Source organism: Papio anubis, unplaced genomic scaffold (assembly GCF_008728515.1).
Source record: "Papio anubis isolate 15944 unplaced genomic scaffold, Panubis1.0 scaffold540, whole genome shotgun sequence".
Taxonomy (NCBI): domain Eukaryota; kingdom Metazoa; phylum Chordata; class Mammalia; order Primates; family Cercopithecidae; genus Papio; species Papio anubis.
The window spans coordinates 18653-36251 of NW_022165613.1; the positions used below are offsets into that span (position 1 = coordinate 18653).

The window sequence follows — 17599 nt, forward strand, 5'->3', positions numbered from 1 at the left end:
AGGCAATGCTTAATGCAAGAGCACCCTCTCCTTTTCACTCCTCTCATCCCACCTGCTCATTCCACTAAGAATGGTTGTTTCCAGCCTGGTTTTTGGAGTTCCTGAGATGCACAATCAGGAACTGGGTGGTAAGAGGAGTCTGACGTTTGTTGAACAAAAGCTGAGCTTCTGTATACCTGGATCTTGAAAGGCAGAGACGCTGGCTTTTGGAAAAGTGCCGTGGCTCCATATCTGAACCGTTTAATGTAACTCGACAGACACAATATGGGGAGTCCTTTGTGATTATTATTTGACAGCTGAGTACTTTGGGAGGTCGAGGTGGATGGACACCTGAGGTCAGGAGTTCAAGAGCAGCCCGGCTAATTTTTGTATTTTTGTGGAGATGGAGTTTCACCATGTTGGCCAGGCTAGTATCGAACTCAGGTCATCTGCCTGCCTCGGCTTCCCAAAGTGCTGGGATTACAGGCGTGAGCCACTGCACCTGGCCAGATTTCTTGGTTTCAAGTAACAGACATCAACTCTGGATATCTTAAGCATACAGAGAGTACTGGGAATATATCTTGCCCCCACAGAATCGGTGTGAGACACGCCCATAAACCAAGGGGGCTCTGCAGGGCTGTTCTGTCTAATCATGGTCCTGAAACAGTTTGCTGCACCAGGATGAGCTGCTATCTCGATGGCAACCACGTGATTCTGTCATTCACTCTAGTAAAATTTCTGGAGACATAGGTCCCTAAGCCTAAATTGTGGACCCTCCCCATGGCTGCCCTGGGACTTGGAGAGCGAAATTGACACCTGTGGCCCCCGCAGAGACGCTGCCCACTGACTCGAAGTTCACATCCAGTGGGCTACAGGGTCAGTACATTACGCTGTTTGTGTGTGATCATTTAGTATTCTTGTTTCTTGTGTGGGTTTTCAGCAAAAGTAATTGTACAGTTTCGGTCCTCTCTGAGTGCAGCTGGAGAGAGCTGTGTCTTTTCTGCTCCCCACTGTCAAAGTTAGAGCAGCATCTCCACCAGGCTGGAGTGACCATGGCCTTAGAAACTGCAAGAAAAGCGTTGGGGTGTTTAGCCTTTTTTGAGCTTTGGATCCTTTTGACATCTGGTGAAAGAATATCTGCTTTTTCCCTTCACCCAGTTTTCTCTTTTATTTTCTATTTTTATGTTAATTTCACTGCATTTATATTGTTTTGTGAACTTTTGCAATGTCCTTCCCTGTTTTTTTTTGTTTTTTTGTTTTTTTTATACGGGGGTGATTTGAAATGAGCATGTGCAGCTGGTCTGATGCCACAGGCCCACTGTAGACACACTCACAGACCCAAAGGGATGAGCTAAAGCATGATGCCCTCAGAGGCTTGCCTCGTGGACCATGATGATCTCTGGTTTTTCTTCTTTGCTGGAATTTGGGGGATTGATGTTGAGGCTGGGCTCTGAGCAGTCAGCTCACCCCTGCTTAGCATTCAGTGCAGACTGTCAGAGTGTGCCTGCCAGGCACGTTCGTGGAGAAGGGAGCTCCTGAAACTCAGCTACCCTTGTCTTTTCTTAGTAGAGAATGAGGAGGGTCTCAATGCAGACCCGAGGCCTCTGCCTCCAGGTGGGAACCCTGGAGTGGATGGTAGGATGTGCTGTTGGACAGTCCTGCCCGGCAGACAGCTGCACATTTGGAATGGGTGTATGGTCCAGTGTGTCACTGCAGTGGTGAAAGTAGCATGTTCAGTGTGTGGGATTTTAGGGTGACACTGATCGTGACTCATGAAAGCCACTGAGTACAGAACCATGAAAGCAACTTGGCAACCAGAAGCGTGATGGCTTTAAACCACAGGATGAGTGTTGAGGGGCTTGCCATTCGAGGGGTCTAGTTGGATTCTTGCCTCCTCATTGGAACCACAATCTGGCTAGAATCTTATACTTACTAACAGAGAGGTGGTGCAACTTTACACTCAAGACACTGCGTGCAGACTGTCTGGGTTTAATCCCAGGACTAACTCTTGTCGTGTGACCTTGGAACATATTCTTCATCTGCAAAATGGGAGAAATTGTAGATTTTATTGTGTGGAGTAAGTTACCTGATAGCTGAAAATCACTCAAATGTGTGCCTGGTGCATGGTTAGCTCGTTTCTATGCCCAGAATATATCATCGCTTGGGCCTGTGAACTTGTATTAATCCATCGAATTTTATTATTATTATTTTTTGAGATGGAATCTTGCTCTGTTGTCCAGGCTGGAGTGCAGTGGCACGATCTTGGCTCAATGCAACCTCCGTCTCCCAGGTTCAAGCAATTCTCCTGCCTCAGCCTCCCCGAGTAGCTGGGATTACAGGCACCCACCACCAAACCCAGCTGATTTTTGTATTTTTAGTAGAGATGGGGTTTCACCATGTTGACCAGGCTGGTCATGAACCCCTGACCTCAGGTGATCTGCCTACCTCAGCCTCCCAAAGTGTTGTGGTTACTGGTGGGCGTGAGCCACTGTGCCTGGCCTGAATTTGAATTTGAAAGAGGAATGAGTGATTGGGGATGGGAGGGTAGGAAAAATAATAGGGGATGCATTTCATGGCAGTGCTCCCTTTACAAAATGCTTCTGGAATTTTGCCAGTAAATTATCAGAATCTGGTCCTCATTTGCTGCCCATGGCTCACTTTCAAGCTCTCAGATCCTTACACACAGATTAGGAGTTTAGTACTTTGAGCCATTCACACATCTTTTTAATGAGACCATGGCTCTTTGGCTTGTGGGGGTTGAAAACGTGTCATATTTTTACAGCAAGACAGAATATTGTGGCAGAACGCAATCCACTGGTATCCTGGCGGACACCCGAAGAAACATACGGCTTTCCGGCTAGTGCAGGTGCGGACTTTGACTCCATCATTCCCAAACATACCTTTTCCTGATGTGGGGAGAGACCACAGAAAAGAAACATCAATCTTCATGAGGCTGGGAGAAATCCTAGGCCTGCCATCACCTCCTGGTGGGTGGCTTGTTAGTTGTGATTCACCTCACCTCTGATCACATCTCGGCAAGGCAGATGACGCTCAGGGTAGCCAGAGGCATTGGAGGGGAGATAGGAATTTGGGTTGCTGCATGATCTGTGTGCACAGTGACATCCACTCCCCTCCCCGGTGCCCTGGCAGATCTTGCGGCTGCAGCAGCAGCAGAGCAGGGCAGGAGCAGTCTGCTTGCTGTGCCCCTAACCTGCTGGCCCATCTGATACTGGTGTCCTGTTGCTGGGCTTATAGTTAGAGGGTTTTTAAAGCATCTCAATCTTTGGGAACCCCCACTTTTATGTTCAGACCCACACCCACTATTTTACCTGAAGGCAGTAGGATCACCAGGAGGAGGAGTAACGCAGAAAGATGGAGGTTCATGGCCGAAGAGGGCACAGAGCTGAAACTCCCAGTCGTGGCTGCCTGAGAGGCTCCTTTATAGAGCTGGGCTGGGCTGGGTGGGGCTGGACGCTGGCCTCACTCTTCCTGGAGGGGCAGACTGAGGAGATCACAGGGTTCTGCAGAATTCGAGGGAGAAAAGGCCCTGGGCCATTCAGTGCTACCTCCTTTTCTACAAACCGCAGGAAAAGAAGAGACTCAGCTAAGGCTGTCGTGTTTCTTGACAGCAGAACAGGAGCAAAGACCAGGATCCCCATGCCTAGGCCTGAACACTTTCCCTCTCCCTTCAAGTGTACTTTGATAGAAACATGACAGTGAAAACGTCTGCTCTGTCTCTTCTTTCCTCTGGGGCACCACGGAAAGCTCAGGAGCACAGAGAAAGGGTGTTACGAAACACAGGCTTAATTTAAGCCTGGAAAGGCAGTTCCAAGACACAGAGGCTCTCAAGGTGTCAACCACTGGTCTGACCAGGAGAAGGGGCTCAGAACCAGTGGAGAAGGGACAGCTTCCTTGTCTGGTGGCTGACTGACTTACCTGGCTGAAGGCAGATACTGCGAAAAACACAAAAGTCCTGGCAAAGTTCGCTGATGGACTTTGTTTTCCAAATGACTGGTATGAAATGTTGGCTAGGATTAGGGGACTTCGAAGCTTCTAGGAGAGATTTCTTTTTTGGAGTTGAGGAGTTGAAACTCCCCCTTAGAAGAGTTGGTTCAGTGCTGTGTTCAAGGTTGGACGCACGGTGTCCAGAGTGGAGCCAGACAGGGCTTGTCTGGAGTGACAGAGACTCAGCCCTGGGGAAGGGCCCTCGGGCCTGTCTCTCTTGGGGTAATGAGGGATGTCTCAGAGTGAAGATGACACTAACTTTGGTTTTGTTCTGACCCTTAAGGCAGGCTTGTACCCAGGCAGCCCACGACCACAGGGCTCTGAGTGTGTAGCGTGGCAGTAGAGCATGGCGTTACTGGCTATGCTCTGCTTTGCAGGCTTACACGCTCAGACGCATTACGTAGCATCTCAGCCTCAAGATCTGCTTCTCAAAAAGTGCATTGGAAGCTTTTGCGTGTGTTTTCTTTTTGAGGATGAAATGAGATACAGCTTATAAAATGCTTTGCATGCACACTGCCATACAGTAGGTACCCAATATTATTACTATTATTAATTTTTTTTTGAGACAGAGTCTCGCTCATCACCCAGGCTGGAGTGCAGTGGCCCAAACTCGGCTTACTGCAACCTCCACCTCCTGGGTTCTAACGATTCTCCTGCCTCAGCCTCCGAAGTAGCTGGGACTACAGGTGCCCGTCACCACACCTGGCTAATTTTTGTATTTTTAGTAGAGATGGGGTTTTGCCATGTTGGCCAGGCTGGTCTGGAACTCCTGACCTCAGAGGATCCACTTGCCTCGGCCTCCCAAAGTGCTGGGATTACAGGCATGAGCCACCCCACCCGGCCAATACAGTAAGCACACATAGTCTTAATTTTCTGGTTCTTGCTTACTAATCTTTCCCTACTCCTAGGTTATAAAACTATTTCCTATATTATCTTTCTTTTTTCTTTATTATTTTTCTTTCTCATTTAGCTCTATAACCACCTGTGATGATTTCTGTGTATGGTGTAAATTAGTTTATTTTTCCCCCTATGGAAAACCAATTGTTTCAAGACCAAAAATTATTGAAAAGATTGTTGTTTCTCTACTGTTTAGCTGTGCCACCTTCGTTTTAAATCAGGCTCCACATACGCATGAGTCTGATGCTGGAAAACATCATCTGCTCTATTGTTCTATTTGTCTATATTTGCACTAACGCCATGCTGCCTTACTGCTATAGCGTTATAGTAAGTTAATAAGCTTTTAAATAAGATCTATCTATCTATCTATCTATCTATCTATCTATCTATCTATCCATCCTTCTATCTATTTATGAGTCTGTCTCCATCAGAGCCAAATCTTCCCACTTACCTTTTTTTTGTGGGTGAGTGTCTTGGCTATTTTTGTTTTTTTCTTTCATTTCCATACAGATTTTAGAATCAGATGGTCAAGTTTCCCCAAACAACAGTTCATTATGCTGTTAGTCTTGATTTTTCTCTTTTGTGATGTACAACCTCCTGAATGCCTGTGGGTTGTTGTATTTGTGGACTGAACACATCTTGTATTCATGTGGTAATGAACACTTTACACGAAATGAAGTTGGAAAAGATTCTACTTCCTAGAGAACAGTGAAAATCCCAAGGACCTGTCTCCCTATCCTATGAATCCCAGAAGATACCAGTGGGTACACAGAGCTCCTATACCTTAACTTCCCTGGTTAATCTCTTGGGCTTAGGGAGCCTGGAAGTGGAGAGGGGTAGTGTCCGGGGCTCTGACCAAGAGCTCCAAGTTTCATAACAGAGCGTAGTAACACAAGGCAGATGATTTAAAGATGACTCACTGCATTTTCCTAGACAATCCTTTTAGAGGATCTTTGTCCTCATACCCAGCCCATTCCTAGAGAGTTCTTGAAGATGCCAACCTTACTGAAGGTCAGGGATACATTCCCATGGCCCTGCTTAACTCACGCCTATCCCTTTAGGTGGAATCACTTACGTCAAAAGGAAGATCAGAGTCAGTGCAAGGAGGTAGCATCTCATGTCTGATGAGGGGATCCCAGAGCCTATAATTTCCAGAAGGAGGTGGGGACACCTCTCCCATTGATCTGGGGGGTCATTGGGGCTGTAGTGTGGCTTTACTTTGCCATATAGAACTGATGGGAGAACCGAGGTGAAGGTTAGAAGTTAGAAGGTGAGAGTAAGAATGACTTCCTATATTGCTTCCCACTACTTAAAAACTGGGGGATTTCAACCCAGAAGAATAAAGGGCCTGAACATAACATTCCTCTGGTTCTTCAGGCTACTGGCAAAGCTGGACTTAAATTCTGGCCCTTCTGAGGCTTGCTTCAGGTATCTCCACTCATTCACCATGTTCCTCTAACTGTATATTGGGATAGGACTTAGAGTGAGGGTTAAAGCTCCGAGAGATGACTTCAGACCAAAACCCAAGCCCAAACCCGAGCAGGAAGAGTCTGTCTGGTTTCATATACCAGTTACTTAGACATGAAATTAATAAAGAAATTGCTTTCTGCACCTGGGAAAGTTCAGAGAGAAAAATAAGATCTGGTTGTCCCAAGTGATCAAGAAACGCACCTGCCTGGAAGGGACTGTGTAACCAGGTGAATCAATTTATTACCTTTAGTAGGATTTGATTGCGTTTGATTCTTGGTGCATGCAGCAGTGTAGTCTCTGCATGATTTCTTTGGCTGTGAATAGCATCAGTGGTATCTGTAATTCCTCAGTGGCTTGGCCGCAATTGCTAATGGAAGCTATGGTGAGGCTTTGCAGGGGATAGGGATGCCATGTTGGCCAGTCTTCAAGCCCTGGTTGTGGCAATGATGGACCAAGCATGCCTGACCTTGGGTCACTGGGTGGTGTATGTGGGCACCAATGTTAGCAGGTCCAGGTGGGACAACTCCAGGCAGATTTCTTGGTACTGGCAGTGACAGTGGAGGGCTGGATGGGTGGGTAGGTTCTCAGGTCCCTGGGCAGCATGAATGGTGTGAGTGAGGGTAGCAGTGGTGCAGGATAACACTCAGGCTCCCAGGTGCACTTGCTAATGTTAGTGGTGGCTATGATGGGCTTGGCAGGCTAGTCTCTAGGCTCCTAGTTAACACATGTGAGTGGCTGTGGTTGATGTTGTTGGCAGCAGGCTAGGTGGGGCCATCTTCAGGTCCCTAGGAGGAGTGCACAAGGACCAGAGATGGTGGAAAGGATCGGGTAATTCCCAGTCCTCAGATGGGGTGCTCAGTATCTGGGGGCATGATGTCAAGGCCTTGGTGGTGTGCAGAAGTGTAGGCTGCAGTAGGTGGGGCTGAACGATCTATGGTGGTGAGTGAACAGCCTGACCTCAGAGATTGTGCTAGAGCACAGCAATTCTGCTGCTGGTATGGGTGTGGTTAGTCTCAACAGTCCCTTGCAAGGAGCTATCAGGCTCTGGGAGTTCACACTTCATTTCCAGCAGTAGCAGTAGCTGCCATGGTGTGTATGGGGAGGGAGCCTGTACTCAGAACAGACACAAAAGCACAGAGGATGTGCTTCTGATAGGGATGAGGCTGGTGATCACAGCCCTAAGCAGAAAATTCTCAGGCTCTGAGTAGTGCTTGCTTCAGCTCCTGGCTGCAATGTTGTTCAGAGCAGTGCAGGGATCCTGCCTTCTGGGTGTGAGCTCAAGCACAAAGGCCTTGCTACTGGTGAGGGAGTAGTTGCTATTCACAGACCCAGACAAGCAGCTCCTGGGTTCACTCACATTGGCTGCCAGTAGCAGCAGCAGCAGCTGTAGTGTTGTGCATGGGAGGAAAGGAAGAGGCCTCACCCTCTGTGTATGGGCTCCAGCAAGGGGTTGTGCTGCTAGTGAGGGCAGGGTGTTATTTACAGACCCAGAGAGGCAGCTCTCAGGCCAACTTGTTTTGACTTCTGGCAGTACCAGCAGCTGCTGCAGTGGCCTAGGGGGTGAGCTGAGGCATAGATGTCATTCTACTGGTGGGGGTGGGGTTGCTTCTCACAGGCCCAGACAGGAGCTGTCAGGCTCTGAAAAGCTCACAGTGGGACTCCCTTTGTCCCTGGGAGAGTCTCCTGGGTGCACTGCACCATCCTTTCCCTAGGGAGTAGTAGTCCACTTGGGCTAGAGTGCTGTGGACTCTGTAGCACCACTGGGTTCATCCAGTGCGAGCCACTGCAGCCATCTGGGTGGACATCAGGGGATGTCAGTCGGGTTCTCCTCTGTGGAGATGTGGGGCCTGTTGGTTCCCAGGACCGAATTCAGTCTGGTGGAGGCTGGGCTCTTGCAATAGCACTGTGTTGCAGCCTCTTAGATCTCAGGGGATGTGTATAACTCAACATGACTTCCCTGTGTGGAGCAATGCCCTTGAGCGGTATCCTGATCACCACCCACACTAATCTCAGGGCCCACGTGGGAAAAAAAGCCCTCCTGTTGCTAGGGTTACAGTAGTCTGAGATGGAGATGTGAACCAGTGAGAATCTCTCACTTACCTTTTCCCAGCAAATGGGAGCCACTCCAGGCTCCTAGCCATCCCACATCCTTCTCCTTCTATGCCTCAAGTGTTTCCTGTGACTTCTCTGTTGAACTCTGGAGTTTTCTCATAGATGTTCTATCTTAGGTGTAATTCACAATTTTGTTTCTTTTTTTCTGGAGAGGGAGAGTGTCCCATGTCTTTACTCAGGCATCTTGACAAAATGAAACTTTGTGCCCTTTGACCAATATCTCCCCTCTCTGCACTCCTGGCCCCAGCCTCTGGTAACCACCATTCTCCCTGCTTCTGACATTGACTTTTCTAGATTCCACATATAAGTAACATTATGCAGTATTTGTCTTTCTGTGCTTGGCTTATTTCACTTAGCATAATGCACTAAGGGTATTTTAATGCTGTGCTTAGGAGTTTAAGCTGGGGGAATCAAGTCCACACTTGTTTTAATATGGGTTTATGGTGTTGTAAAATCAAAGCCATGGAGACCCATTGCAAGGCTTTATGACTCCAAGATCAAGTGAGAAGTAAGGTAAGAGTATTGGCAGTAGTGCAAAAAGGAGAATATTCATCTCAAGAGCAATAAGAAATAAAATAAATACTTGATTTTTGTTATCTGTGGAATTTAGAAAGACAAAGGTAGTTAGGATAATTTCCAGGTTTCTGGTTTAAGTTTGTGGGTTCAGTGGTGAAGTTCACTGGAAACACCAGAGGTTTTGGGAGGAAGGATGAGAAGACAATTAGTAATGTTTTGGATTGGTTGAGTCTGAGTTTCCTGTAGGATGTCTAGGTGGAGCAGCCAAGTAGACAGTTGGGAAGTTTAAAAGTGGAACTGAGATTGTATACATAAATTTTAGAATCAATAGTCAAAGAGTCACAAATGGATGAATTCAGCAAGAGAGATTCGAAGAGTAAGAGGAAAATAAGATTGAGGAACAAATCTCACATCAGCATTTGTGGCAAAAAAAGGGGAGGTAGAATTGTGGAAAAGACTTTGACAATGTGCCTGAAAGATACAAAGCAATCCAGGAAGATTGTGATGTGATACAGAACAAGAACACCATCTTAAGAAGCAAATACTTGGAGAGGATGCTGATGTGGTTTGGCTATGTCCCTACCTAAATCTCACCTTGAATTGTAATAGTCCTCAGGTGTCAAGGGCAGGGCCAGGTGGAAGCCATCCTGAAGTGTCTTCCACAGGGCAAATGCATAAATCAATTTCAGTTTTATAAAAGGCCATTTTGGTTACCAAGTGGAGGATAAATGGTAAATATCAAAAAATGATATGGGAGCCATTTAAGAGGCCATTTACTGAGTTTGGTGACAGAGGTGATGGCATGGACGCAGTGGCAGCAGTGGAGATAGAAATTGGCGAGTACGAACTGTATGTTGGAGGCAGAACTGGGAACATTTGATGAGCAGTTCAATGTGGACGGGGTGAGGGAAAGGCAGTGTCCAGATCATGTCAGGTATCGTTCTGAAAATGGCATGGGGCTGGCAGGAGGTTGGGGCTTCCTTGTCCCCTGGTGTGTGGAGCCTCCAGATTTGTTCTTTTTGCTTAGTCTTGCTTTAGCTATGTGGGCTCTTTTTTTGGTTCCATATACATTTTAGGATTGCTTTTTCTAGTTCTGTGAAGAATGATGGTGGCATTTTGATGGGAATTGTGTGCAAAGTTAAGTGAATTTAAATTCTCTGACATCAATTTTCTCTGTGAAATAGGAAGCCAGAGGTTCTGCTGAGAGTAGGATGGGGGTGGGGAGTGATGAGGGCAAATAGCATCTGAGGTTGACTAGAATATATAAAAAAAAAGAACAACCAAATTTCTAAACTCAGCTTTCCTGTGGAGTCATGTGATGTGTTCTAGTGGCTTTCAGAAGCCTGAGAGCAGAACCAGTTCTATAGATGGCTTTTCTTCTGGGCAAATGTGGTGAAAGAAAAATGAAGAATAATCAGTGTTCTAGAAAAACAGTTGGTTGCTTTGATGTCATTTAGGTCATATAGATTACTCAGGAAGACTGAAGATTAACGCTTGTTAGGGGTTGAATTGTAACCCCATAAAAGATGTTGAAGTCCTAACCTCCATCAGCTGTGAATGCGACCTTAGTTGAAAATAGGGTCTTTACATAGATCAAGTTAAGATGAGGTCATTAGGGTGGACTCTAACTCAATATGACTATGTCCTTATAAGAAGGGCAAAGTTGGACCCAGTCACAGATATAAACAGAGGGAAGACAATGTGAAGACACAGGAGAATACCACCCAGAACCAAGGAATGGAGTGGCTATCGGAAGCCAGGAGGCCTGGAACCGTTCCTTTTCTGACAGCCCTCTGAAAGAATCAACCCTGCCAACAACATGATCTCAGACTTCTGACCTCTAAAACAATGAGACAACACATTTCTGTCATTTAAGCCACTCGGCTTGTAGTACTTTGTTATGGCAGTCCTACAAAACTCACATTAAAAAAAATTTTTTTTTGAGATGGAGTCTCACTGTGTCGCCCAGGCTGGAGTGCAGTGGCTGGATCTCAGCTCACTGCAAGCTCCGCCTCCTGGGTTTACACCCTTCTCCTGCCTCAGCCTCCTGAGTAGCTGGGACTACCGGCCCCCGCCACCTCGCCTGGCTAGTTTTTTGTATTTTTTAGTAGAGACGGGGTTTCACCGTGTTAGCTAGGATGGTCTCGATCTCCTGACCTCGTGATCCGCCCGTCTCGGCCTCCCAAAGTGCTGGGATTACAGGCTTGAGCCACCGCGCCCGGCCACATTTTTTTTTTAACAAAAAAATTGCATTTTCTTGATCTGATATCACATGTATGTAAGAACATGGTCCATACTCTTATTGAGCTTGTAGTCAAGTGGAGGAAGCAAATGTCAAAGAAAAACAAAGGCACAAATATAAAATTCTAATATTCTATATGCTCAGGATGAGAAAGGTTCCTTTGAGAGAGATTTACAAGAGAGAACCTAATTTTTTATTGGGTTTCTTACATTCTGTGGAAGAGACAGATACTGTCCCTCTAAATGAGACTAAATGTTAGGTGAGGATGAGAAGGTGAGTGGTACAGATTTCCAGACTGTGCAAAGAGCACATGTGAAAGCTTTGAGGTTGACATGTTTGAGAATAGTGAAGGTCAGTATGGTGCAATGCAGCGAGAGACAGAACAAATGAGAGGACTTGGGTCGGGGGATAAGCCAGGGACCAGACCAGTATCCACACTAAGAAGTTTCCACTTTAACCCAAAAGGAAGCCATCCTGAAGGGTTTTCCACAGGGCAAATGCATGAATCAATTTCAGTTTTCATAAAAAGGTCATTTTGGTTACCAAGTGGAAGATAAATGGTAAATATCTAAAAATGCTATGGGAACCATTTAAGAGGCCATTTACTGAGTTTAGTGACAGACAGTGATGGCATGGACGCAGTGGCAGCAGTGAAGACAGAAATGGGCAGGTGTGAACTGTATGTTGGAGACAGAACTGGGAATGTTTGATGAGTGATTCAATGTGGACCGGGTGAGGGAAAGGCGGTGTCTGGATCATGTCAGGTTTCGTTCAGAAAATTGTGAAGTGGGGCTTACATGTCCTCTGGTGTGTGGAGCCTGGGTCAATGAACAGCCTCCAGTCACCAAGGCTGCTAGGAAGCAGTGTCCTTAGAGAAGAACCTAGCATTTTGCCGAGACGCAGAGGTGGAAGAGTGTTCTTGGGGAAGACATAAAGTAGAAGCTATGTTGATAGTACAACCGTGCTTCTGGAGGGCGCAGTGGGAAGGGTTGAGATGGAGACAGAGGGGTTGGTTGGAGAACAGAAGATCAGGACCATGGAGGCTGAGAGAGTGCACATCAGGCTGTGCCTAATACTGCATGTTGGAAAGTGGGTCTCAGGAGAGTCCCTTAGTGCACTTGTGCTTGCTTGATCTTTTCTCTTTGTGCTCCTCAAAACTCAGCTCCTCTGTTCTTTCTCTATTCACTGATTTTCTGCTCTGTAGTTCTTTATGAGTCTTTCACAGATGTGCAATCTCAACCACATCATAAACATCCTGAAGCTGGAAAACAAGAGTCCATTGAAGTGGCATATATTCGATGCATTCTTGTGAATAAAACAAGGACAGAGAGAGGCAAGCATGTGTTCCTAGTCCTGGCTATTTCACTCTCTAGTTGGAGAAGCAACATCTCTAGTTTTATTTCTTTAAATAGAGAAGGGGGTCTCACTATGTTGCTCATGCTGATCTTGAGCATCTGGCCTCAAGCGATCTTCTCACCTCGGCCTCCCAAAGTGCTGGGATTACAGGCGCATGTCAACACACCTGGCCAATATCTGTAGTTTTAAATGTCTTCTTCTGTTATATGGGTCTAACAGTTCCTTAAATGTATGTTTTCTAAAGGACTGTCCTCAAGAATTACTTCATTTGGCCTTACAACAAGCCTTCTTGATAGGTGGGACTGATTGCACTGTGCACTCCACCCAGGCTGGAGTGCACAGTGCAATCATGGCTCACTGCAGCCTCAACCTCCTGGGTTCAGGTGATCCTCCCACCTCAGCCTCCTGAGTAGCTAGGACTACAGGCGCTCACTACCATGCCTGGCTAATTTTTGTATTTTTTGTGGAGACGGGGTTTTGCCATGTTGCCCAAGCTGGTTTTGAACTCCTGAGCTCAAGCACTCCACCCCCCTTGGCCTCCCAAAGCATTAGAATTAACAGGTATGAGCAACCGCACCCGGCCAGGTGTACAATCTTCTTCACAAGTGAGGAAACTGATGGTCAGAGAGGTAAAGTAAGTGCTCTATTAAAAGCTTGCCAAGCTACTGCATGCAGAGTCCAGACCAGAAAGACTTTCTGATTCTGGGTTTTGTGTTCTTCATACAATATCAGATAAAGTTGTTGAAAAACTTCAAACACTTCAAAAACTGTCAAACGCTGTCGACCTTTAGTCCCTCCAAGCAAGAATTTTGTCATAAATTCTTTGTATGCCCCCCACTACCGGGCACACAGCATATGCCCAATGGGGAGCAATAAGACTCAGTGTTTTTCCCCAGGTCATGTTGCAGGTGTCATGGGGACTTGCTTTTTCCATGCTATTTTTGAGGAGTTCTTATTTTCCTAAAGAGATTGCAGCTATACCAGAATTGGGCAAGGCCACACTTCAGTACTTCTGTATATAGGAGTCAGGGAAGCCTGCTTGTAAGTCGCGTTGCTACCATTTAGGATCCATGTGAGCTTGGGAAAGTCATTTCTTCCACCGGAGACTCTTTATTTTTGCTTTTAAAATGGAGAGAATCATGCCTACCTGGATTTCGTGTGTGTGTAAGGTTGAAAAAAGAAAAAACCTTTTTGTCAACTACATAAGGCAGCCGTATGGTTCTCTGCACACTATAGGCATTTGTTAAGTGGATGTACAATGAAGATACACAGACACCTACACAGCATCCTACCAGGGCCTAGAATAGGGCTGCCTACACAGTGTGCATGCAGTTGCTAGCATGCCTGTGGCACCCAGGAAGTGCACTTTAATGAAGAGATGTCATGTTCAAACAGAGAGTTTGCTGATTGGATTGCTCAGTGGAGCAGGCAGTTGTTCTTGTTCCAAAAGGTTCACTAGCCATGCAGCCCCCCATTTTTTCAAAGCTGCATAGAGAGTGACTTTCCCTTGCACTGCAGCTGCTTCTTTGCTGATTGGTATGGCCACAAGGAGCGTCCTCTTGGCCCTCGTGGTCCTTGACTTGCTCTTCTATGTTCCACCAGGTAAAATGGAGTCCTCTCCTTGTTGAATTAGGAACAGTAAAGGGAAAAAAGGTGTGAGGTTCTACAAGAGTGAGAAAAAGGCAGGACTTGGACACAGGAAGCTGCAACAGGGAGGAAGGTGAGCAGAGATGGACATGCTGGGCTGGTCCAGAGAATGAAGAAAAGATCCAAAGGACATAGAACAGGAGGTGGCTCTCTTCAGAAAAGAAACTGGTTATGGATTTTGCTCTGGGGAGTTGGTGAAGTTTGAGGGGAAGGCTGGACTGTTGGTATTGGCAGAAGTAGGGCAGAGCAAAAAGATGAGACTTTCAAAGAACAGGGAGGACTTGGGGGTGAGAAGGAGGCTGTTCTTTGAGGACTCTTAGAACTTGTCTTCCACAGTCAGCCACCCATGTTATTTTTCACTCATTTGGAAGCCAAGGTAAATTTTATACTGAGCAGACTCCACAGACACAGCTGGTTAAGATGTATTACATTAACTTATAGCATGATGAGGTCATATGAAACATCAGTTTGAGAGGTCAGAATTTACATTCTCTGGACAGAAGCCAGCAACTTGGTGATAATGAGAAGAGTCTACTTCAGTCACTAAAGTGTAGGTTCTCAAAACTGTTTTGCTTGTGGTTTTCTGGGATCAGCAGAGAGCCCCTACCCATTGCCTCAAACCTTCATATATAAAGTGTATCACTCAAGGACCAAGTGTGAAGTGTTTAAAAGACAGATATGAGGCTGGGCACGGTGGGTCACGCCTGCAATCCAAGCACTTTGGGAGGCTGAGTCGAGTGGATCACCTGAGGTCAGGAGTTCGAGACCAGTCTAGCCAACGTGGTGAAACCCCTTCTCCACTAAAAATACAAAATTAGCCGGGCGTGGTGGTGTGTGCCTGTCCCAGCTACTCGGGAAGCTGAGACAAGAGGATTGTTTGAACCTGGGAGGCGGAGGTTGCAGTGAGCTGAGATGGTGCCATTGCACTCCATCTCAAAAAAAAAAAAAAGAAAAAGAAAATGAAGATAGATACGAACAAGGACCATGTTGAGATGAGGGCTGATGTCCCGCATAGTGGGATCTCTGGACACTTTGCAATGTGTCTCTACTGGACTCTTTGTCCCCAGAAAGGTGCCTGAGGTCTAGCGAGCGCACGGTGGGCAAGTTTGCCTGCTAATGGCCCTTGACCATACCACATTGATTATTTTCACACGACAAAGGCTCAATCTATGGACTCGTAGAGGCACTTGGGTGGAGAAACTGATAAGACTTAGCATGCAAGAGTAGATGATTCAGTAGGGGCAACTCAGGGCCACCCTTATCCTCTTAAACTGCCTTCCTATTACCTCTTCTCCACCCTTTGGTTTCCAGAGGCTCCCAGTTCTTAAGGTATAGAAAAATTACTAGCAATAAATTTCTATATTTGTCTCAGGTATTTCAAACCATCTCACACTCATGCTCCCATGGGTGCAAAGTAACTTACAGCATGATGAGGTGCAAAGTACCCATGGGAGAATGGGTACTTCTTAAGTACCTTGTGATGAAGCACTTGACAAAAAGTCATGCAGAATGTTACTGGGGAATACAGGGATAGAACTGTAGGCTTCTAAAATTCCAGTTCAGGGATCTTTCTTTCTTTATGCTGATACTTTGAGAATCACAAACTGCCTCAGGTAGCTATTCCAGACCCTGCATGCCTCCTGGTATGGGACCTCCACAGGCTCCTGGGATGACTTTGATGTCTGAATGTTCTTTCTGAAGCAAATAGTCTCAAGCTGAAGATGTTGGGTCCTGTTACCTCCACATAGTTGATCAGTAATTCATGTAACTCATTGTGGGTTCATATAATGGCTTATAATAGGGCCCCTGGAAAACAAGGTAAGAGCAACTGAAAAGGGGCATCCAGCTATAAAATGTCTTGAGTATCTTTGATCATGTCTAATTCATCATTAAAAAGTGAAAAGTATGGTCTGAAGTCTAATTTATCCACGGCAACATGACACTGCAGGACACTAACTGTGCATTAACCTTTGTTTCTCTTGGTAGGTAGAAGTGGACCCAACATCTACATACAAAAACTCTTTGCTTCATGTTGGCGACTGCGGGGTTCTTGCAGGCAAAAATGTTTAAAAAAAGAAGAATATCATATTTTGTGTGATACTACACGTTTATGCTGTGTAAACCCACAACATTTACCTATACTGACTGGGTAATAGTTGTGAGTACCTGAAAGCTGTTGCTGATTTCCTCTGGGAACCCAGATCCCCCTCAGTTGCACCATTCGATTAAAACAATGGCTTTAGCCTATCAGTGTTCCCATGTCTGCTGTATTTCTCTCTATTGTCTCTCCTACAGAAATACTCTAATTCCCTGTGTTTAGTACTTTTTCTTTTTATTAATTTATCGCTTCTTAAAAGTCTCTTAAGAACCTTTTGAAGTATAACATACAATTAAAACATGTACAAATCATGACTAAACATCATCCTGATGAATTGCACAAATTTAACACACCCATGTAACCAGCACCCTGCCCCCAAAAAGAATATTACAACATCCCAGGCACTACCAGTCACTACTACACACAAAATAATTCCTAGTCTGACTTTTAATAGGAAGGTCCTGACATCTATTTTTGAACTTTATATAAATGGAATTGTAGGTATTCCTTTGTGTCTGGCTTCTTCTACACTACACTACTTTTGTGAAGTTTATTAATCTGTTTCATGTAATTGTAGTTTATACTTCTCAATGGCACATTGTATTACACTGGGAAAGATATTACAATTTATTTGAATATTCTAAGTGAAGATGGTCTTATTTGTAGTTTCCAGTTTTTGCTTTTATAAATAGGGTTGTGGTGCAGGCATTTCTGTGGGGGTTATATAACTAGGAGAGAAATTGCTAGGGCACAGGCTATGCATACATTCAGTTTTAGTAAATACATGGCATCTGATTGTCTTCCAAATTGGTTGTACTAATTTATACTCTCATCCACAATGTCTGAGCATTCTTGTTGCTTTACATTCTTGTCCACATCTAGTATTTTACACCTTTAAAAAAATATTCTAGGGAGTATACAGTGATGACATATGGAGTTTAATTTGTGTTGCATGGATGACTAATGAAGCTGAGCACCTTTTCAGATGTTTATTGGCCTAAGATATCCTTATTTGTGATACGACCCTTCAAGACGTTTGCCCACTTTTCTATTGGATTGTCTAACTTGGGAACCTACTAAGGAACACTCGTGGTTTGATGTTGAAAACAATGAAGCGAAAGTCATATTGAAAATAAATTGAAATATTGAGTATGTTATAGTTTGCAATGGACGAAGACGTTTTGTGCTGTTTAGGATGACCAGGCCACAAAAATGTTTGTATCCTTGAAAAATTAAGAATACTTTTCCCAAATGGTGGATTAGAGGAACTGCTAGCA

At 45.4% G+C, this 17599-nt stretch overlaps 2 protein-coding genes across 2 annotated transcripts; one reads left to right on the forward strand and one right to left on the reverse strand.

The window, feature by feature from the left end:
* Positions 1-2417: 2417 nt before the first annotated feature.
* DEFB136 (defensin beta 136) lies at positions 2418-4620 on the reverse strand. The gene is made up of 2 exons (XM_031662305.1): positions 3309-4620; positions 2418-2885 (listed from the first exon to the last, which is right to left on the reverse strand). Exons 1-2 carry the CDS (start codon positions 3361-3363, stop codon positions 2704-2706), a joined length of 237 nt encoding a protein of 78 aa, XP_031518165.1. The 5' UTR covers positions 3364-4620; the 3' UTR covers positions 2418-2703.
* A 9495-nt stretch (positions 4621-14115) lies between these two features.
* Positions 14116-16377, forward strand: DEFB135 (defensin beta 135). The gene is made up of 2 exons (XM_017961753.3): positions 14116-14179; positions 16211-16377. Exons 1-2 carry the CDS (start codon positions 14116-14118, stop codon positions 16375-16377), a joined length of 231 nt encoding a protein of 76 aa, XP_017817242.1.
* Positions 16378-17599: the final 1222 nt, after the last annotated feature.

Bases quoted from the DNA above. Each gene is read 5' to 3' on its own strand.
- DEFB136 (XM_031662305.1), bottom strand. From the start codon at position 3,363: ATGAACCTCCATCTTTCTGCGTTACTCCTCCTCCTGGTGATCCTACTG. The intron at 2,886-3,308 runs GTAAAATAGTGG...TCCCCACATCAG, and splicing joins GGTGATCCTACTGCCTTCAG to GAAAAGGTATGTTTGGGAAT.
- DEFB135 (XM_017961753.3), top strand. From the start codon at position 14,116: ATGGCCACAAGGAGCGTCCTCTTGGCCCTCGTGGTCCTTGACTTGCTC. The intron at 14,180-16,210 runs GTAAAATGGAGT...TTCTCTTGGTAG, and splicing joins GCTCTTCTATGTTCCACCAG to GTAGAAGTGGACCCAACATC.